The 22,914-nt window shown below is 52.5% G+C and overlaps 2 protein-coding genes across 4 annotated transcripts in view; one reads left to right on the forward strand and one right to left on the reverse strand.

Annotated features, from left to right (window-relative positions):
- Positions 1 to 22,914, forward strand: part of LOC111843232 (mitochondrial import inner membrane translocase subunit TIM16-like) — an 80,301-nt gene that overhangs the window by 32,716 nt on the left and 24,671 nt on the right. The gene's annotated exons all lie outside the window — the stretch shown is intronic.
- vasnb (vasorin b) lies at positions 4,206 to 21,995 on the reverse strand. The gene is made up of 2 exons (XM_023810666.2): positions 21,313 to 21,995; positions 4,206 to 8,511 (listed from the first exon to the last, which is right to left on the reverse strand). The coding sequence occupies exon 2, from the start codon at positions 8,486 to 8,488 to the stop codon at positions 6,470 to 6,472; it is 2,019 nt and encodes a 672-aa protein (XP_023666434.2). The 5' UTR covers positions 8,489 to 8,511; positions 21,313 to 21,995; the 3' UTR covers positions 4,206 to 6,469.

Raw genomic sequence — 22,914 nt, forward strand, 5'->3', positions numbered from 1 at the left:
GGTTTAGCAAAGGAAACTGGGGCAGAAAACAATCCCCAGCTCAGAAAAATATTTACTCAGCGGCAATTTAGAGAGGAATTCCTGATGTTAGTGCGCTGTGAGTCACAATGGGTTCTTTAAGTCGCTGGGATTGAGTGGCAGCGCTGGAGCCGATCCGAAGGCCGGGTCCTTTAAACCTTGGAAACGAAAGGGCCTCTTTAATAAAGACCGGGGTAGCGGGGTAGCGGGGTAGCAGACAGCACTTTCACACATGGGGGCACGTAAGCAAATGCCCTCCCCCACTGCCAGCAATGCCGTCTGTTTTTGCATGTGTGCCGTACCCGTATTCCCGTCATTTTTAACTTTTCCCTTTTTATCGCTTGATGTTTTGCTTGTCTTTCTCCGTTTCCTTTTTCTCATCCTTACACCCTGATGTGAGGTGACACAGCAGGATCAGTGGTGGCATCGACCACGAGCTGGCCGAGTATTCCTGAGTATACCTGCAATTTTTGTTGCTCTTGTTCCAGAACTGGGACTGGGCTGAGACTGTGACAATGTTTTGATTGAGGGTTCAGCAGAGGGATATGGGTGAGTATTCCTAAGTATACCCACAAATTCTTTTGCTTTTACTCCAAGATATGGGCCAGGACTGTAACAGTGTTGTGATTGTGGGTTTAGCAGAGGGACTTGGCTGAGTATACCTGAGTATACCTGAGTATACCTAAAGGCATGCCGTCCCTGTCAGGCTGTTTCACATACCCATCCCTTCCATGCCCCAAGAGACCCTAACCCCTCAGTCCCAGAAGGCCGTGCTGCACTCGAGTGGCAGCACCTAGAGTAGGATATCGGCAAATGGGGCCACACTCGCGTACTAGCAGGTCCCCTGTAGGTGAGCATGGGTAGTGCGCGTGACGGCCGCTCAGCCTCACCTGAGTGGAACGCGGCCCTGAGGCGTCCCAGTCGCCTGTAAAGCACTCAGAGAGTCGCTCTGTAAGGACGCCGTCGTCCCCTCGGCCCGGTGCACCTGCAGTAGCCCTAATAAATCCCAGTTACCGAACCCCACTCCTGCGCGACTTCTGCATTCGGCTTCTGGAAGCTGCAGTGTAGGAAAACGGGAATGCTGCGCATTTTCCCAAAAAGCCCAGGCGACTCAATGGATTGAACTCTTAGGTGCTGGGCTGGGGGCTGGGAGCTGGGGGCTGGGGGACAGGAAGTCTGTTAAATATTCTCATGCTGGCTAAATGAATCGCTCAGATTTTCTTTAAGTTTCTGTATATACTGTTCTTGCAAAGAAAGAAGTGATTTCCAAGGCTGATCAGAAATAGCCGAAAATCGCTGACCCTTTGGCGAGAGAGGCTGGGTGATTTGAATAGCAGTGTAGTGAGAAACAGCAGTTTAATAAACTGTTCAAGTGAGAAAGTGGGTGAAAATGTGTAAAAATGGCCTGACTGCAGAAGAGCAGAGAGAGAGTTAGAGTGGGGGGGCCTGAAAGAGAGAGGTACTGTATCTGAGAGAGACCTTACTCCACAGGATAACGCCCACGCACGGATCCATTCTCTAGACGGGCCATCAGTCTGGGTCCATTTGATGTTTTGTTGGTTCAGGGCCAGATGGTATCCAGTAGGAGGCGAAGTTGAGTACGAAAGCAATGGACCTGCTGCTATTTTACAAGTCAGTAGTTTGTGCAGGAGACTGAACCACACTAGCCAGCTTAGCTGTGATGGGAAGTCACGCGGGGGGGGGGGCAAAATAGGGTGACAGCCCTGATGGTTGTGGGGTCAGGATCCCCTGCCCCCCCCCCCCCCCCCACCACGAGCTGTAGGAGGGCCTGAGATGTTGGCTATCACTGTAATCTTCACTTAGACCTGAAAATACAAATATTAATTTCTAAATCCCACATGTGAGCAGCTAGATTATCCCGGAAAATAACAATAATAAAGAATATAATTTCTGACAGTTTCTGGAACATGATTACCAGTAATGGGGCGAGAGTGAAGTGGGAGATGGGGGTTCTGGGGAAATAGGAGCCAAGGGTTTATAGGTGGGAGGGAGGATTTCATAATCAGATCTGATTGGTGGGCAGCCAGGGCAGGGAGCCCAGCGCCGGCTGACGTGTTTCTGCTCTTCGGCCAGTCGCGGCCGCAGCATTCCTGCTGCCAGATATCAGAGCGATGCATTAACCTCAACTGCAGGACCCAAACACGTGTGCAGCGGTATTCTCACCTTGGCCGTATTCACAAATCGATAGTGAGACGCTTTACATGCGTGTCTAATCTAAGCATGAGCCGCAAGTTCCTCCTCTGTCGAGATACTGAGATTTTTCTTTGGTCAGGTGGGACCATCGCGTTCACGTGACCTTGAGACCGAGACTAACGCCTGAATAACTTTTTGGGCGACTGACGTGATTTCGGTTCTGTCAAAAGACACATGTTGTGCCATCCAGATCTCGAGGTGACAGAGTGACAAAAACATTGCACTCGGCTTGGCAGATAGATGCAGTCCTATGTCATCAGCATAGCAGAGATGATTAATACTCTCCTGCCAGCGATATCCCCAGAGGCCGCCGCATACAGGAAGAAGGGGGAGTTATAATGCCTGACATGGACTTTCCGATTATCTGCAGATGGGTCTCTGTTACCGTCATAGGTGTCGAGTCCTGCACACAAGTGGGTGGGTGATTTGAACTCATAAATAGGCCAGTTCACTTAAGTTAACAAGAAAAAATAAACCAAGACACTGAGTATTTGTAGAAAAAAACAGCAGCGGTTGATGCATCGCAGATGAGTCACTAGCTGCACGCACCTGGCCACATGCCTGTGATCTTATCGCTGATACATATTTCTGTCAGAGAGATTCATAAAGCTGTCACTTTTATACAACGCACGTTTTTTTGATTTGCTGTGGTGTTCGGCGAATTTCTCGGAGAAATTTAGGGTTGTGGTTATAAACTTGCAGTATATTAGAGCAGTGCTTTTCAACCCAGTCCTCAGGGACCACCAGACTCTGCATTTTTGGTCCCTCCCAGCTACCAGCACACTGTACCAGGACTTCAGCTGTGCCGGGAGATGGGACAGAGCAAAAATGCGGACTGTGTTGAGAAACACGGAATTAGCGTGTTTACAAAGCCAGACAGAGCACTGTCCCGACCACCTTTCCAGTAAGATAAAGCGGTGGAAGTCTCCACCCTAATCTTTGTTTAATGTTCATGTGTGCTAAGCCTACTCAGAGTAATCTCATATTTTTCCATTTAACCAGAATATAGTGGCAGAGAATTCAGAAGCCAGTTGCCCTGCTAGTGCTGTTGTGCTGGATACCTTATTATTCAAAGGAATGGCTTTCCTGTTAGTCAAAAGGCAATCAGGGGCCAGGACTGCATCTGATTTCACAGATAGAAGCAGTTAAAGTTGCGAAATAATAAGTGTTCCTGTAGATCAGGGCAATGCGACAAAGCGGAAACACAGAGCCAACATCTGAAGTCCTGTGATCGTAGGATCCGTAACATTTTTAACAAAGCAAACACGGTGAGCAAAGCAGTGTTGTCACGCTTCTGGGACCTGGGTTCGAGTCTCCGCCATGGCTCCCCGTGTGTGTGGAGTTTGCTTGTTCTCCCAGTGTCATCGTGGGGTTTCCTCAGGTCCCCCCCCCTAGTCCAAAAGCATGTTGGAGTTGGAGTGACCAGATTGCCCATAGGTGTACCTGTGTGAGTGAATGGTGTAAGTTTTGCCCTCTGATTGGTTGGTGCCCCATCCTGTGTTTTCCCTGCCTTGCGCCTGTAGCCTCTGGGATAGGCTCCGGACCCCCCCCCCCCACGACCCTGTATAGGACAAGCAGGTTCAGGAAACAAATGGATGGAGGGTGACCCACGATTGTTTCTGGTGTTTTCTGTGCTCAAACAGTGGATACTTCTGCAAGCATTTGTGGTTTTTGCGAGGAAATTGTAACTAATTGAGAGACAGAGATTAGTGACAGATGCAGTGATATAGGAAGGAAGAGGGGGTAAGACCACACTGCAAGGGAATCAAACTGCAGGAAGCGGACAAAGAAATAGTCTTTGGAGTCCAACGGAGGCCAGCAAACTGCAACGCAGAAACTGGGGGAGAGGGCTCGGGGGGGGGGGTGTTCGACACTTGCAAAATTCACTTCCTCACTCCTACACACCAGCCCCTGCTGGCCGCCCAGTACTCCCAGTTACCAGGGATATTAAAGAAAAACACCTGACAGCGGCGTTTGGTTTTCACATTTTTATTGCTTTTTTACTTGCGCGTTTCTTACAAAATACGTTTTCGCTAAAACGATATGGACGGACAGTAAGGCAGCGACAAAAGAAAGTAAAACGGCTTCCCAAAATAAACAGGGAAAAAAATCAGCTTATTGAAAACATTTCACATATTTTCAATCCCTCATGCCGTGATAATAGTGATTCCAGTTGGAGCTGTGTGTGTGTTTGGTTTCTGTCCTTTCTTCACACATTTTCTTGACGCTAGAGGCCAGTATCTCTATGTCTTTCCTAATCCCATCCTCAGGAACCCACAGACGCTCCGTGTCTTTGCTCCCTCCCAGCTCCCTGCCAAACAGTCCACTGGTTTACGCTGTTGATTAATGGGGCTTCTTCAAGGGAGGTGTCACCCAGGCCAGTCCCGAATGGACGTGCTTGACCCCAGGGCAAGTGCTGGAACAGTACGAACACTCCTCAGGCCAGCCAGACACTGCCCTCCTCCTGACCCCGGCACCTCCACCCCTTGGCTCCTGGGGCAAACCGTCAGCTCCTTCGTGGAGAATGAAGCTGCCCCCTTTCCCCTCCGTTCCTCGTTCCTCATCCCAGGTCAGGGGCCCCTTTCGGTCAGGGGCCCTCAAAATACTGCAGGGTCCTGAAAGTCTGCCTGGGGGGATCCACTCAGCGGTTCCCGCAGAACCACAAACACACACGCTAGTGACAAACATCAGGTTGTCTCTATGGCTGCAGCATTTTGCATTGTGCTTCCAGTTGTTGCTTAAGCGGTGTGTGTGGAGGTGTAGGCAAACACACACACCGGGAGGGGGCTGTATTTACCTTGTTCTTATTTTTAATTTAATGGTTTATGTGTGGTCCCTGCACAGTGGTGAACTATATTTTAAGGCACTTTGCAGGCTCGTTTTCAGAGTTTCGACATGCTGTGCGTGGGAAGATCATTCTTTCCGGGCCTTTCTGTGGGAGCGGAGGTCTCTCTGTCTCATTACAGCAGGTTCTAGGTGCAGGTTCTGCCAGTAAAACGGCAGCTGGCGTGTAAGCTCGTTTGTGGCACTCTGAATTCCTCTGCCCCCGTTGGAGACGGGCTAAAACGCACATTACATACATGTGGGCGTGGCCTCTTCCCTGCGAGGCCGTGATGCTGTCACACAGCGGCATGCTGGGAGAATGAGTCCACTTGTGCTGCTGCCGTCTTAGCCGGCCGGGTCAGAGCTTTTCACAAGCTGTGGTTCTGGGAGGAAAATTCACTGAATTCACTGTGACAGAAACAACAAACAAGGCCTTTGAGGATTCCTGTGTGTTTGTTTTTCTCATACGGCACTGCTGTCTCGCAGCTGAGAAGGGTTTAGCGTCGGTTCACAGCATAACACACAATAACAGTCGTCTGTGTGATGGAAATTTTCAATATCTGGGAGGTTTCTGAGGTTTTTTTGGGTGGGGGGGGGGTGTTTCAGGGATGCAGAGTCCCGCCTCCCTTCAAACAAGATGCCGTTTGTGTAACAGACTGATGTACTTCGTCACACGGGCAGGTCTTAATCCTGCAAGAGTTTAACCTACTGATTAGTGCCTTAAGTTACAAGCAAGAGGGGCAGGTAACAGTCAAATCTTAAGGGTAAGAGAAAACAGCACAATACTCCAGATATACTCAAAAACGTAACCTTCAGATAACCCTAAGGTCGAACAAGTCCAAGAGTTTACCTCTTTATTTTTTTAATATTTACCCCTTCATTCCGATCACATGACGTTGATTAGGGTCAACGCCCTTTAGATAGTGCTGAGCTGCTTCTGATCTTTACTTTGCTGCTAATAGTTCTGCTTCCTTAGAGGCGGGCAACCGGGAACTCGCCTTCGGTGCAGGTCCCACCCTTAATGAGGGTGAGTGAAAGTGTCACATGGGTGAGAGCCAGCTGCCGGCTTCAGACTCCGCCTCACAGGTGCCCTTGCCCACCCGGGTCTTTCCCAGAAGGTGCTGCCCTGGCGACATGCCCGTAGGAACACGGTGCGTGACCACGGCGAGCAGGAGGCAAGTACTTGTGAAGAGACAGGCACCACAGGGACACCCCGGTAGGGTCCTTTAGAGTCCATACTGATTGCATGTGACTGAGTCGGGCGTTTCTTCAGTCCTGGTTAATGTTTATGTCTCCCTCACCTCTCTCCCGACTTCTCCGCCACGGCGGCATCTCGGCGCCTTTTGTGCTACTGACCGAGTAAGACGAGAAGCTGGCCGCCGCTTTTGGGTGGCGTCCCGAAATGGGCCGAAGGTCACAAGTAGGAGGGTTTGAAAGCGGCCGCATTATTGTTGGCCGTGCAGTGGGCCTGCATGAGCGGTAGCTCATACTCCAGGCTGCTCCGCACAGCCGGCGGAGTCGACGTGACCTCTGGCTGTTTCTGCGGCAGTGGCCCGCTGTCCGGGTCGGCCTTCACCCCCTCCAGCTCCAGGGGCAGCGGCTCGCAGCTGAAGTCGGCGTGCTCTTTGGCCCGTCTCCTGCGCAGGTAGCACACCGCGCCAACCACCACTGCCAAGACGATACCCAGTGCCAGGGCGACCAGACCGGGCACCAGGGTGGTGGTGAGCTGGGTGCCATGCAGCCGGGCTTTCGGGCTGAAGTACATCAGGCCGGTGGTCCGCGCCTCCGTGCAGAAGCTGTCCCGGCCGCTGGAGTCCCCCAGGGGGCTGGCGCATACTGAGTAGGTACAGTTGGGCCGAAGGCCACGCAGAGTGTACTCCTGGTAGGTGGCGGGCACGTTCAGATGCAGGGGTCGCCGGTCGGGCCCCGAGAGGTTACTGTAGGTCAGCCGGACACCGCTGATGGATGGGCGGAGCTCTACGTAACGGTGCAGGTCCAGCAAGATGGTGGTGCTGGTGACCTCACGGGGGATGATGTCGGGCTCCAATGCCGAGATGTCCGGCGGCGGGGGGTCCTCGATGATTTCACAGTAGGTTCCCGATGTCTGTCGCGGGCAGATGCATTCCAGGTTCCCGCGCTGGTGCAGCTGGCACGTGCCCCCGTTCAGGCAGATCTTCGAAGGGCAGAAGTATAGGCCGGGTTCGGCATCCATGGCGCTGCTGGGGGAGGCCGGGACAGGGGGTGGGACGTAGATCTCAGTCTTGGTAGAGGGTTTGTCGCTGGCAGGTGGTGGGGGGATGCCGTGCGTAGTGGGGGGACGAGTGGTCAGTGGCTGCGGCTGGGGTGTGCTTCTCCTGGCTGTGGAGGTGGTGGTGGTGGTTGTGGGACACCCAAAGCTACCGTGATCCAGATTCTCCAGCAGCTTCCCGGCAATCAGCGGCGGGAAGTGACAGCGGGTCTCCTGTGTCCTGCCCAGCTGAAGCTCCCGGCCCCGCAGCCAGCTGGGGAACCAGGCTAGCGAGCACTGGCAGTTGAAGGGGTTTTCAGCCACCGTCAAGACCTCGAGTTTGGGCAGGAACTCGGCAAATCCTTCCGGGAAGCCCTGCAGGTTGAGGTTACTGATGTCCAGGTTCTGCAACATCTCTAAGTTCTGGAAGTCCTCAGCCTTCAGTAGGCCCATTGGGTTGCGGGACAGGTTGAGTCGTGTCAGCCCCTGCGCCTCCCAAATGGCCGGTGGCACGGCCCTCAAATGGTTATCAGAAATGTCCAGGCTATGCAGGTTTCCCAGCATGGCCATGAGCTCCTCGCTCAGACCGGTCAGTCTCAGGCCGGCCATCTTCAGTGTCTCCAGGTTGGGTGTCTGCAGGTCGGTTGGGTCTGGAGGTTGGATGGGGTTGTAGCTGAGGTCTAGGAGCAGCAAGCTGGACTTGTACAGTGGAGGCAGAACCACCAGCTGGTTCCCCTGCAGCTTGAGCTCTAGTAGCTTGTCTAGCTTGTCAAAGGCGGCTGGGTGAATGTTCTGGATCTGGTTGTTGTGGAGATACAGCCGTTCCAGGAGGAGTAGCCCAGAGAAGCTATGCTGGGAGATGTGTGTTATTTGGTTGGAGGACAGGTCCAAGTTGTGCAACGAGGACAGCAGAGAGAATGTGCCGTCCAGAACCTCGGTCAGCCTGTTCTGACTGAGGTCGAGCATCTCCAGGCTGTTCAGTCCCAAGAAGTCCTCCTGGTTCAGCATCTCGATTCCATTCTGGAAAACATAGAGGTTGCTGATGGTGGAGGGCAGGCCCCGGGGCATGACGGAGGAGCGCCGACGGCTGCAGAAGATGGAGGTGGGGGTCGGGCAGCTGCAATGCTGGGGACAGGCGCCCTCCAGTGTGCCGGGCGGGAGGAGGAGCAGGAAGGAGATCAGCGGGACAGGGAGGAAGAGCTTCATGGTGCCGCTGGCGGCCGGTTCGCCTGCAAAGCAGGAGCAAAGGCACATTTAGAAGACATGGTGGTCAACAGACAAGACTGAGCACAGGCGGAAAAGTCAGTCTATGCAAACATCCATCAAATTTAAATGGCGTGGGGCTCAGTAGGGTTAGGGTTAGGGTTAGGGTTAGGACATCATGCCTGTAAGCCACCACTAGGTCCCTGAGCAAAGCCCCCAATTCCCAGCTGCTGCAGCGACTGACTCTGCTTTCTCTGGTGTGTCACTTTGGATAAAGGCATCTTCAAAATAAATCATATTTATCTGAATTACATATGTATATATGCTTTATTTTTCAATTAAACAAAAAAGTGCTAAATTATTCAAATCAATTGACACTTAATTTTAAGTGCCTGTTATATGTTTGGACCACAAGCCCAAAGCCACTCGGTAATCATAAGCCAGTGACTTTCGTAGCAGCCGTGAAACCGGCCTCCCATAATGCACCAGGGTCTTTCCATCCCATAAACACTGTGGAATAAACATTTGCCACCACTGAATATTTAACCATTACAATTTGAGTCACCATCGCCATGCCGACAACATCGCTGGGCCAACCCTGTCGCCATGCCGACAACACCGCTGGGCCAACCCTGTCGCCATGCCGACAACACCGCTGGGCCAACCCTGTCACCATGCTGACTCCGCTGCCGGTACCCCACTTGTTTCCTGCCTGTGTTTGTCGGGGGTCAAAGTCCAAAAAAGTTCCTGTAAACACCAGCTGTAAACTACCTCATCACCCACACCCCCCCCCCCCCCACTCTGCTCGGCATCGCAGTGGGAGTCGCGTTTACGACAGGCTCTCTGGCGCGTGGAAGCCAGCCGGGCTTCAGGAATGCGCCTGCTCTCCTGCCCCCCCCCCCAGGAACATGGAGGAAGTGTCATAAACACAAACAATGGACAGACCGAGTCGGTGTGCCACACGCGGTCCCTGTCTGCCCGTCCGTGTCACGCGCGGTCCCTGTCTGCCCGTCCGTGTCACGCGCGGTCCCTGTCTGCCCGTCCGTGTCACGCGCGGTCCCTGTCTGCCCGTCCGTGTCACGCGCGGTCCCTGTCTGCCCGTCCGTGTCACGCGCGGTCCCTGTCTGCCCGTCCGTGTCACGCGCGGTCCCTGTCTGCCCGTCCCTCCGTCCCCTAACTGCTTATTTTGCTCAGGGTCACTCTGCATGTGCGGTCTGCGAATCTTTCCTTAAATTCATGATGTGTGACGTCACACTACAAGGGGGTGCTGAGCAGGAGAGGGAGTGAGGGGAGGTGGGGTCTGAGCAGAGTTTATCAGCCCTGGGTCTGAGGTTTGGAACCGGCCTTGAGTCTGGGGGTGGAACTGTTTGTCCTCTCGTATATCTGTGGCTCAGCCTGACGCTGCATCTGCCCCCCAGGGTTGATAAGAGCTCCATGGAGGGGTTTCATATTTTAAGTTCATAGGGAGGTTAAGTTTCATGAGCTTTTGCAGCAAGTCTCACAGACTCGTTCCTTTGCTCAGGTGCCGCCGTTCGGCGTTTCCAAGGCCAGTTTTCCTGACGTCCCAGAAAGCGCTGCCGTTGCGATTCCCTCTGCCGTGTGGCCCCCCCATTTCTTCCCGATAATCCCCTCGGGCTCTGTGATTGGCTGTTGACTCCATGGTGGCCCTCCTACGCTGGGCTCTGTGATTGGCTGTTGACTCGATGGTGGCCCTCCTACGCCGGGCTCTGTGATTGGCTGTTGACTCGATGGTGGCCCTCCTAAGCCGGGCTCTGTGATTGGCTGTTGACTCGATGGTGGCCCTCCTAAGTCGGGCTCTGTGATTGACTGTTGACTCGATGGTGGCCCTCCTAGGCCGGGCTCTGTGATTGGCTGTTGACTCGATGGTGGCCCTCCTAAGCCGGGCTCTGTGATTGGCTGTTGACTCGATGGTGGCCCTAGGTCTCATCTGAGGTGCTGCCATGTCAGTTTTTGCCAGCAGTTGCACTGCTGCATTCTGAGCTGGAGGAAGACACCAGCCGAGCGTCACAGCAGAAATGCCCCCCTCTCCCCCACAGACATGTCTAATCCCCCTTTCCTCTCCATCCCTCCTCCCAGGAATAATACAGGGGCAGTGGAGAATGTGCCCCCAGCCTGCAGAACCCCCAGGCTGCTGTTTGTTTAGTATTACTTAACAATCACACACCCCCGTCTCCCTGGGAAGACAGGATCAGACTGGACTGTTCCATGTGGGTGGGAGAACCACTAAGGTTCCGTGTCTTCTAGTGTTTTGTCCTTCATTTGGTGCCACTCTGGCCTTTATCCCTCAGGCGAATACCCGTGCACTGCTTGCAGCGGTTTCGTTCTCCGTCACACCCAATCCGTGGCACCCCGGGGGATGAAAGCGGAGCAGCAGGCAGCCTGTAGGGGGCGTCGGTGATTTGCAGCCTTGGCTGGGGTCCAGCGAGCCCCGTGACTCTGTTTGACATATTTCACTCCACCCACTGACGGCCTGAAATCCAGCTGTTTCTGGTTTGGTCCCCCCCCCGCCCCACCTCAGATGGCGAGCTCCTTTGGCACGTTGGCTTTTGTCACGCTTAACTGCCAGTGCAATGTGGTATGCAGCAGCCCCTCCTTGCCCCCCCCCCCGTAAAACAGAGATGAAGGGATGAAAGGATGAAAGGAAGGCTTTATTTTTACTCTCCATTCATAAAGAAAAGAAAACAGGGAGGTAGAGGGACTGCTCCGTCAGCAAGGCTGGAAGGGGGAGGGGGCTGGACAGGCAGCAGTTGGGGGGTGGGGGGTGTAGGAAATCCACGGGCGGGGACCTCTGGTGTCCCATCTCCCATCCCAAAACCCCATGCTACATATCCCCCCCCCCCCCAGCTGTACCCTTCTCTGCACAGCTGGAGCCTGTTACCCACAATGCCACAGGACTGTCCCTCACCATGACAGCACAGACCCACAAAGCACTGAGCGAGTGAGGGGCCTGCGGGGTGACGGGGGGGTCCACTGCATGACATCGCGCGCTGAGACATGTGGCCGGCACGTGCGCTCTGTATGTGGGGAATCCGTGCGAGGTTCCGTGTGCTCAGGTAGAACCCGCCCGACTTGCTGGGGGATGAGGAGCAACCGGAGTCAGTCAATGGGTTCAGAGTCACAGTCACCTGGCGCCACATAGCTGCCGGCTCTCGGGCCCAGTGCGGGAGGGGGGCTGCACCCTGCCCAGGGCCCATCACATTAGAGACTGTGTTTTCACCTGTGGGGTGAAAATTGGGGTGAAACTTTCCAAAGGTTCCCGTACTTGTGCTCCACCGTTGCCTGCGGAGGAGGCAGAGCAGGAAGCTGTGGGTGTGAGGGGCCGGTGCTGACGGGGCCCCATCTGAGGGACATATGGCTGCACAGGGGCCCTGCGTCTCTGTAGTGGTCCATTTGAAGTGCAACACAGAGGATTCCTCTGCGGGACTGCAGTGTATGGGAGCCAGGCCGACTGACACACCACAAACAGCATGGCAGCGTCCCTCAGATCTGGTTTTGTGAGAGGCAGGGGACGGCCACAGTTGTTTGGCATTTGTGGCTTTCCGAGACGGCAGACAGAATCCCGACGTCGGGGGAAACCCGGCGGATCCCTCCCCAGGCCGCGCGGAATACTGACTCGAGATTCCCCTCGAGATTTTTTCAGTTATGAGCAAGCAGGATGCTGCTCTAATTTAATTTTCTGCTGTTAAATCTAAACTTTAACTTAACATTTAGTGGCTGAGCAGATCCATCTGTCCAAGCTCCTATCCTCTGCTGCTTCAGCTAACAGGTACCATAGACAGTGATGAAACAGTGCAGCACCTCTCTAAAGACGTGACAGTCCACCTTACTGGCTCTGCAGGTGCGTGTGTGGGGGCATGAAGGTCGCACAACCATTCAGAGCCTTACTGTGGCCATCCTCCCCCCCGAGGGCCACAGCAATTAATCAAGGAGGAGTTTAAACTGCACTTAAGCCCTTTGAATTAACCCCTGTCGTCTAAATGCTTTGTTGACTTTGTATCTACGGGAGATTAGGCATGCTGGGAAGGCGCCACGGTGGTCCAGCAGCAATGCAAACTGCTCCCAGAGAGCCACTCTTACATGCCACCCCCCCCCCCCCCCCCCCCATGGACTACTGGATGGTGGTGGGGGGGGGGGGTCTGACCTTAGAGCCATAATCCTTATTCTGTGCGTGCGTGTGTCTGTGTGTGCGTGTGTGTGTCTGTCTGTGTGCGTGTGTCTGTCTGTGTGCGTGTGTCTGTGTGTGTGCGTGTGTCTGTGTGTGTGTGTGCGTGTGTCTGTGTGTGTGCGTGTGTCTGTGTGTGTGTGTCTGTGTTTGTGTGTGTGTCTGTGTGTGTGACCACAGGACCAGTCAGACAGGTACCGGCGTCCTGCTTGGTGCCATGTCAGGCAGCAAACGCCTACGGGGCAGAAAAAAGGCCTGGGGGGGCGGGGGGGTCACAGCAAGTCACAGACAGACTGACAGAGTTGCAGTTCAGGTTTAGCCGCCGCCGCTGCTGGTTCTGACTATCGTTGCCGTGTGTGTCGGGCTGTGTCGGGCTGTGCTGGGCTGTGCTGTGCCCGGTCTGGCCGGGAGTCCCCTGCAGGCCTTTCCTGTAGTTACACTGTCTCTGCGTCCATCGATGGCCTCCACAGGCAGCACAGGAATGTACAGTCTGAAGTCTCTTAAGTGCACTTTAGTGGTGCTGTTTCACAAGACAGGCACGCGGCCCCGGTTTCTGTTTGTGTTTCGCTGTGTGTGTGTGTGTGTGTGTGTTTTGGCCCTGGAGCACCTTCTCTGTGAGACAAAGGCCCCCCCCCCTCCCTGCCACATGTCTGGGTGGCCAGCTGCATGCCTGGAGTGCGTTACCATCACACTTCCTCCTGTCTCGTGTCTCCTTTCCCCGCCCTGCCCCCCCCCTCTCGCAGTATGCAGGCATCTTCATATCCGGACAGCTCAGTTACCGTAACACACCGACTCTCCTGTACAGTAACAGAGATGCTGTGTGAAGCCCAAACAGACCCCATCTCTCCCACCCAGCCTTTTTTTGTGGCACGGTGGGGGCAACAGGGGCAGATCGTGAGGGTGTAGGCGGGAGCACAGAGAATCCCGCAAGGTGTTGCCCATGGCGACAAGGCATTATGAGGAGGTCCAGCTTCCGGAGGAGGATGCTGATGTGCAGGAATGTCAAGGATGGCAACAATGTGGAATGTGGGGGGGGTCACAGGGTTCGATTCGGGGGGGGCGGGTTTTGGTCGGTAGCTATTGGTCGCTTTAGCCAACAGCTTCTTGGTGGCCGCTGGGGCCCGTCACCTGCCGATGCGACGGCGAAGCATCTCGTTATCGCTGAGCCAGAATCACTTCTTTGTGTGCTTTTGTTGGCAGCCAGCTGTGTCGCATTTCCTCATTCCTGACGGCTCCCCCCCGGGGGGCGACCGCCATGTCCTCACTGCCTGGTCATCCGTCACGCTCACCATTTCTGATTATTCAGGTGGGGGGAAGCATTTTCTAGTGTTTGCGGGGCATGCTGGGATACAGGAGGACCTCCGTTTGGCTCTCATTTGCCGTAGTGGTAGGTCACGTTATGGTCGTGGTCAGAAGGGGAGGGGCTTGATATCTGTCTGTGTTAAAGCGAGTTAAAGCCTCAGAAGGTGAAGCCACGTCTCCTCTATGTTTTTCTGTCCTCATATTGGCTAAACAGAAGATCGCTCACATAGACGTCTTTTGGGGCTGTATGCTAGCCTGTCATTTATGGCATAGCCTCGGTTCCGCCCACCCGCGCTCAGCCTGTGTGGCCGTCCTCAGGTCCCGTCCAGTGTGTGCATGTGCATTTCAGAGGCCACGCAGTGGCGCTGTCATTGCCTGTCATCGTGAACCCTACTCGCGCCTTAATGCTTGACGTATACAGAGAAGTTTATTTTGGCACGAACTACACAATCTGTGTGTGTGTGTGATTGTTTGTGAGCCAGCCATGTGGAAAGTACTGCCCCCCCCCCCCCACCACCGCCTTTACGAGCCTCTCAGGCCCTTATCAAATCTAAACCAGTCAGTGCAATTAGGAAGGGGCACGTACACCCCCCAGTGCCCGCACCCCCAGCTGTAGGCCCCGAAGGCAGTGCCTGGCCCCCATCCTGAGGGGTGTGGGGGGTCTTGGGGCCAATTATCACCCCCCCATTAAACAAGCGCCCTCCTCCTTTTCAAGCCATTAAAGGCAGCCCTGTTCGAGCAGTGCTCCCCCCATGCACCAACAAAGCTTGCTCTGTCCCGGTGAATTCCAGTGAACGTCCAGGTTTTAACTAGCATATGCTACCAGCTCCCATCCCCCCCCCCCCCAATGAAGGGACACAGTCTAATTTGAAGGTGCAGAAAGGGCTGTCATGCTGCTCGCTCATGCGAGAGTTACGTTTGCGTCTTGCCGCCCTGGGTGTGATTCCTGTGTGCGGCCCGCTCTGTGGGCACGGGCGCCTGCCGAAGCCGTGTCTGCCGTGCGGGTGGTTGGCAAGACGCCATGCAGGCGTGGCCTCACATCCGTGTACATAACCCTCCTTACTGGTTTCCTGGCTGATCCCAGAGAGTGTAACTCTAACACTGGAGAGTGTAACTCTAACACTGGAGAGTGTAACTCTAACACTGGAGAGTGTAACTCTAACACTGGAGGGTGTAACTCTAACACTGGAGGGTGTAACTCTAACACCACAGGGTGTAACTCTAACACTGGAAAGTTTAACTCTAGCTCTAAGAGCATCATAACACAGCAGGTACTGCAGCTCTGTGTGTGTGTCTGAACATGGCCCTGGCCCTGGGCAGCTGGCCCTGTCCCCATTTGGTGCTCCCTCCCCCCACTGCTGTGTTCCGCCATTCATGCTTCTATTCACACATCCATTTCATGCCCCCCCTTCTTCCCCATCATCTTTCTCTGCCTTCGCCAGATGTTCAGGAGACATGCCCCCCCCCCCCCAGCTTTAACGGGCAGTGATGGGGGGCTGTCGACAGTACCACAACAGTACGAGTTTTAACGACGGGAAGATATGGGTTTTAAAATTTGCTTTATTTCAATGAAAGAGGACAGCTCCCCCACACCCCACATACATACAGATGCGAGCCACAAGCACAGCCATGTCACAACCCCACCCCACAGAATCATCACTCTCCATCTGCATCTGCATGGCTGCAAATGCGAAAACTCCTGCCGTGTTCTTAGGGTGGGTCCGGTCCTAAGTGCCTTGTCACCACTGACAGCCAATTACTGTGGGGGAGCAGTGAAGCAGCAGGAGGGGGTGCTCCTGGGGAAGGTCTCCGATGTGCATGTTGCCCATCATGCATCCCGCACCGAACTCCCCGTGGCAAACGGGTAACGCTGCGCTGACCTCACAGCGGTATGACCTGCTGACGACTGTCCCGGCCCCGCCCTCGCACCCGAGATCTCCGGGGAATCTACGTGGCGGCCTCCTGACGCCCCTGGCTTCAGCCTTGGAAGGACCTTGCGGCAAAAGTAAATATTTACTGCCCCAGTGGAATGCTAAGAGAGACAGAAACAGAGAGCGAGAGATGGCCCGCCCCTGCCCCCGCCCCCCCCCCCCCGGCAGCAGGCAGGCGTACGGCCTCGTGCCGGACAGTGAGATTTATCAAACGTGAAAAGTGCTCCCTGCTCACTGTCGATCTCCTGCATCTGTTACTGAGGCGTCCGCATTAAAGCAGGCGGGAGCTCAGGGAACTGAAAGGGAAGGAACGTGAAATTAAAAGCATGAGCCTTCGCTTGGATGTCAAAGCTGGGGGGCTACTGGCTGAAATGGATGCTGAACGGGGCGTGGAGAAGGGGAGGAGCCAATGTGATGGGGGGGGGCAAGCAAACGGTCCTGGTCCGCCAGGCCACCTTTGGGGGGGGGGGGGGGGAGCCATGTCCAGGCACGAGCTGGTGCTGGATGGCCCCTCCCCCAGTGCATTCCTGTGCCATTAGGCAGAGAGGTTAATGTTTACTAACCTAACCCTAAGCCTAACCCTTCCTGTGCCACTCGGCCCCGGCGGTGCGACCCAGGGCCCTCCATCGTTAGAGCTCATTGCCTAATTACAGGCCAGTCAGGAGGTAATTACAGCCTGACATCAGAGGACGCTGCTTCGCTTTTTTCATTGCTGGGCCAGAAAGCGGCCACTCGTGGTCGTGTCTTTGGTACTCTCTCTCTCTGTCTCTCTCTCTCTCTCTGTCTATCTCTGTCTCTGTCTATCTCTGTCTCTCTCTCTGTTTCTCTCTCTCTCTGTCTATCTCTGTCTCTCTCCCTCTCTCTCTCTCGCACTCGGCCCTGGCCGCCTGGACCATCCAGTTCAGATTAGCCGTGTGTGCCCGGGCTTGGCGGGGGGTGGCTGTCCTCACACATACACACGCTCGGCCTGCTATGCCCCCGGTAGCGATTCATACAGATACGTACGTGGATTTTATTGCATTACCCCAAAATTCACACATGAATAATTACTGTATGGTTCTGACGTAGATTCCGTGCCGCACGGCGAAAGGCTCCCTTATCCCACTAAAGGCACACGGCGCCGGTACCACAGGTGGTGCAGATTCGGACCCGGAGGTCAGACATGGCGCCGCAGGAACTCGGCCGCTGCATGACTAGCACATGGACGGGACACAGGCCCCCGGCCCCCGGCTCCGCATCAGCCCCCCGGTCCGTTTCCGTTCCCTGCCCTCTGACTCTTATGCTGCATTCATTTACCTCGGAGGTCAGAAGTCGAAGCTGGGAATGATGTCACCCCTGTTAAGCGCATTCTAGTACAGCAAGTTGGAAAGCGCTAGTTCAAGTCAGCTTTGTTGTTAGCCATTGTTAGCAATTCTAGTTAATAACAATGCATTATGCTGTATCCAGATAGCGGCTGGACAGTACTGTGTCCACGACCGATTTAATGAGCCACAAATTAGACGTAAATGCTAACAGTATATAACTACGGCTTTCACTTCTGTGGATGAAGAGAGCAGCCTTGTTGAATACTGAGGTCGGGGTTACAGAAGCTCCGAGTCAGAATTCCAAATCGGCGGTGTTCCAGTCGAAATTTCCGACTGGGAATGTTGAAATTCCAACTTCCCAGTTGAAGTGCAACGCAGCATCTCCCTCCTAATCTGGGATTGGGGTGTAGTAGGAGCCCCCCTTATTTGGTGTGGGAGGGGCCTGGTGGCCACAGCAGTGAATCCTGTAACATGGAAGCCTGTTACATTCCGCCAGACACTGTGAAGCTTTGTTCGGAAAGTCCACGTCTGTGTCTGACTTATCAGGAAGTACGGTGTTTAGCCTTGACCTGGCCTGTGACCTCACCCCACTTAGGGAGACTTTAACCTAGGGCTAACTTACACAGTAAGCACACACAGGCTGACACAAGCCTCAGCACCAGTAACCGAGAACCTGCACTTTGCTTCGAAGAACAGCTGCACCGGTAACAAAGAACCTGCATTTTGTGTCATAGAATAGCTGCACCAATAACAGAGAACCTGAGATTTGTGTTGCAGAACAGCTGCACCAGTAACAGAGAACCTGAACTTTGTGTTGCAGAACAGCTGCACCAGTAACAGAGAACCTGCGCTTTGTGTCGTAGAACAGCTGCACCATTAACAGAGAACCTGAGCTTAACATTTGCACTGGCAACAGAGAACCTGCGCTTAACATTTGTACTGGCAACAGAGAACCTGCGCTTAACATTTGTACTGGCAACAGAGAACCTGCGCTTTGTGTCGCAGAACTGCTGCACCGGTAACGAAAAACCAGCAAAGACCAGAGGTGTGAGCGGTGGGGGCACAGGAGAGCTACTGCCTCTCTGTTTTAACCCCCCCCCTCGCTGCCAGTCACACAGAATGGGCCCTTTCTCTTTTTTTTGTCATTTTTCCCATCTCCCGTCCATCTCAGTGCTGGTGTTTAACCCAGCACACCTGCCCCCCCCCCCCCAGTATACACCACACTGCCCCCTTCCCCACATCACCCTCCGCTTCCTTTAAAGAATTATTAGCTTTCTGATTGTGATCTCTGCACCCCCTCCCTTCCGTCGTCATGGCGATCTGACCCGTACTCTTATTGCTTGTCCCCCCCCAGTCCAACCTGATGTGTGTGTGTGTGTGTGTGGGGGGGGGGGCGCTAAGCTCCTGTCTCTCTGCCCCTACCGCTGCTTTTCACTGAAAGCTCATTCCGACATCTCGCAAAACTTTAATTAAAATCGCTGAGGTACCGGGTAAGGAATGTTTGCTCCCCCCCACACCCCCGATTCTACTTTTCACATCCTTACATGCCCCGCACACTGCCTGAAAATTCATGTACACCCAATCCCCCCCCCATCTGGGGATACTACATAACCCTTGCCTGTGCACTTTACAGTGTCCCCCCCCCCCGTCACGCTTGCTCCTTTACTCGACCCTCTGCATGTGCACTGCCGAACCCGGCATGCCCATAACTCTACATCCGCCCCCTTCTGAAAGTGCGTGACAGCCGTCATACGCCTTCCCAGAAAGATTAAGCAATTTTCCGTGGATGTTAGGGCTCGGTAAGATCACTATCTTATTCGTAACTAGACAAACTACCAAAACAAAGTTTGCAGATTTGCTGTATCAGATTCCTCATCTTTACTAAAGATTGGCCCCGGAAATCTGCTTCAATGGCACAGCTATCAACCATTATCTCTCATTTTTGTGTAACAGTATCAAGTGTCACTTCGTTTTATTTAGGTTTGTTGTCTCATGCGTATCAGGAGTGCGTCTATGGCAATAGGGATAAAATTGCCTTCTTAATGTGACAGATTTACTGCACTTCTCTGTTCCAGCACTCAGCTGACCTGCTGCCTTTACACGGCACGTTGAGCAGAACAGATACAATTTACGTGCAATCTGTCTTTTGCAAATTACTCAAATTTTTGTGGTAAAGTGACTCGTGAATTTAGTAACAGCATCCATATGTATGTTTAAGGCTTACGTTCTCTCGACCTCCAGTGATGTTTTTACGTTATAATGTGCACCGGAATGTATCTGCCAAGGGATTAATGTCGTGATACAAAGATTAGTTTAACTTTGGCAAGAAGGCTCCGGATTTCCGTGTGATGGAGGTACCCGTGGTATTAATTACAGCCGTACAGCCGCGACTGTGCTGTAGCGTTAGATAAACCGGCTGCGCAAATGCGCAACAGCACAAAGTGGTACGCGCTCACCATAGCGGCCCAGGCTTGTCATTTATCTAAGGGTATCTTTGACTTATGTACCTCGTAGCGATTCACATCGATTAATTAATTTATACAATTCATTTTTTACCTGTTTACCTGTTACCTGTTTGTTCTTTTTAAAAAAATAATATTTTCGTTATCCGTTAAAGAAACTGCTGACAGTTTTAATCGATTTCATCTGCGTGGTGATGCTCTTCGAAATGTTGATTTATTTCCTTCTTTCTACCTCGGCTTTAACAGGAGTTACTCGCACAGTGAGGGCTTCACAAAATTATGAGTTAATCGCCTTACGGCCCATGTGACTAAACAGACTTGCCTGCAAATCCGACCACATTACCTTTGAACTGGTGGTGAGAGGAGAAAACGAATCGGCCCGTGCATCCGCGGAAACCAGCCACTCCGCGTGTGCTGCTCGATGCAGGACGTCCCCCGACTGCACAAACTATGAATTACTCTGCTTTAAATACAAAGCAGCGATCTGGCCTGACTGCTGCGCTGTGCAATGCGGTCTGACTCTCGCTACTTATCATTATATTTCCTTTGAAACGTGGGTGGAGTGATATATATATATATATATATATATATATATATATACATATACACACACACACACACACACACACACACACACAAGTTGGTCTATGGTCTATCTTCCTATCTACATGGGGACCGTCCATTCCTTTCTATGGGGAAAACCCTAATCCCAATAACGACACCCTTAACCGCTACCCATCCCTAACCTTAACCATAAGTAACCAACCAAAATACAAGACTTTTGGCGCTTTAACTTTTTTGATTGCATTCACAGATTTTTATAAAATTGAGGTTATCCAAATGGGTACCTGAACAAGTGTCCCCAAAAGTAAGGAAGTTTCAGGTTTTATTTTGGTCCCCAAATGTGATCTGTGCAAACCGCCCCCCCCCCCCCCCCCCCCCCCCACACACACACACACACACCAAGAAGCAATATCTACCTATCTATTTATACACGCCGTTGCCTAATTCAGCTGGTAGGTGATACGGATGTTTTGCCGGGGGCCATGAAGCATGCAGGTTGTAAACAGACCTATTTTACAACGATGTCGGTATTGCAAAAGTGTGACACGCAGTGCGCCGTGTTGTCACGCCGGTCGGGCTGGTTCGGTGGGGGCGCGCCAGCCCGCACACGCACGCGGGTAAGAGCCATCGGGGGCCCGTCATCACCTTATCGTGCGTGTCATCTCGGATTGGACTGTACCGAAACCCGCCTGAAAGTGCCAAGGGCTGCCGGACCTACGCGCACGGAGGACAGCCAGTGTCTAAAATTTGTTGTGGCGGTATTTCTGGGTTATATTTAGCATTAATTTTAACGTGATGGATTTACCTGTCTGACGAATCTAGCGTTGTCGGAGCCGGGTTATAATAATACTACATCCTATATATAATACTTTATTAACAGACAAAGTAGAACACAGTAAATCGGGAACATTTTATACACTCCGACAGGTCTGCGTTTTTTCCCATTGGAAAAAAATTAGATCAAGAATGTATTTAAGACGCTCACAAACTATTAAACTATTAGGCTACATAAACTATTACATAGCTAGTACAGACAAACCGTACTGAAAATTGAAATATCACGTAGTTCTTTAAGACTTACCAGTTTAGGCGACAAGCGCGAAGTACAGTGCTGTGCGGGAGGATCCCAGTTCATCCGCGGGACGGAGCAGGAGTCGGAGCCCCCCCAGACATCATGGTGCGCGCCCTGCAAACTTTCCGCTGTCCCTTCCCAAATGCGCCCGGCGTGCGTGCGCCTCCCCGCACTTCAGCCTGTCCAGTTTGCCAACGAGATCGCGGTAATTTTGTCGTCCGGACCCAAAACAATAAGGCTTTATGGGCGAGTGGGAAGCCGTGCGATTTACGTCGGAAAGAGGAGGGCCGGCTCTAGCCGCAGACGAAACGAAAGCGCTTGCAGCCTGCCCTGTCCCGGCTGAGGATTGGCGAGCGCCGGCATACCTTCGCCCGGAAGGTGGGGCGAAAGCACCGCAAGGTTGCACAAAACTTTTTTTCTCTCGCTGCCTTATAAGCTGCCTGCAGTGACGCCGTTTGCACGGTGTGCTGCAGGCTGTTACACATTCGCCTTCGGGGCACTGAAGCGCATAATTAATATTTATAGCGTTGAGGGGGAAAGACTTCGGTTTTCTTTGACACTATAGTATAGATACCAGTATTCACATGTTGTTAATGTGATTTTTAAAAATTGTTATGTTTTAAGTTCCGTAAATATATATACCGTAAATGATAAATCGGCAGTATCTATCCCTCTATGCGTAATGCGCGTCTAATTATTGTCATACATTGGAAATTGCTAAAAGTGTGGCCATTTTCCACAATCTTATGGACACTAATACGGGCCACTTATATAGTATATCAGTGTTTAACGTCACGGCTTGGTAATGAGTATATTTCCAGTTGGCAGTCTTAATATCGAATGGCGTTACTTATGCAGTTTACAAAGTTCTAAAGTCAAACTCGAAAATGGTATTAAATACTGAGGTAGGTCGATACGTTCACTATCCGTCCATAAGTGTTCCAGCCACCTATCCTGTACTGTGTCACTGGCATTTATTGACCATACATTTATAATAATTTACTAACGTATATTTAATGACGTCACAAACCCGGTTTAGGGCAAACCGCGGCCCGCGTTTCACGTCTGTCATTTAAAGGCAACCGAGGTCGCTTCCCTGCAGCGCACTTCCGGCCGCCGTCAGCCGTAAATGACACTCGGCAGCTGTGGGCCTATTTTAAATCCGTGTTTAATCTGTATAACAAGGCAGGGTAACGCGATCGGCCACCTGCACCTATATCCTTTACGATGATGCCTGCAAATTGACGTATTTCTCATCAGTTCCTAAATTCGTGTACTGCTTTAGTTAACTAAAAATAAAATTACTTGTAAGAAATGTTTATTACGATTCAGAAATCACAATACTTGTTTTACTTGTTTTTGTATTTTTTCCTTTTTTATTTTGATTGTTTGCAGTGTTTTCTCTTTATACGTGTTTATTTTGTTTTTCATTGATTATAATGGCGGGGTTTTAGCCAAAGTTAATCCTTTTGCTTATTCTAGTTCACTGCTAGTAGGAACGTAAACCTTCACTCCTGCCAGTTTCTGTTAACACTGAAATACTTTGACTTAAGCCTTTGGTTTTTATATAATAGCCTTAAGAAGCTCTTAGGCTCCTTGTTTTTTGTATGT

Source organism: Paramormyrops kingsleyae, chromosome 22 (assembly GCF_048594095.1).
Source record: "Paramormyrops kingsleyae isolate MSU_618 chromosome 22, PKINGS_0.4, whole genome shotgun sequence".
NCBI classification, from domain to species: Eukaryota; Metazoa; Chordata; class Actinopteri; order Osteoglossiformes; family Mormyridae; genus Paramormyrops; species Paramormyrops kingsleyae.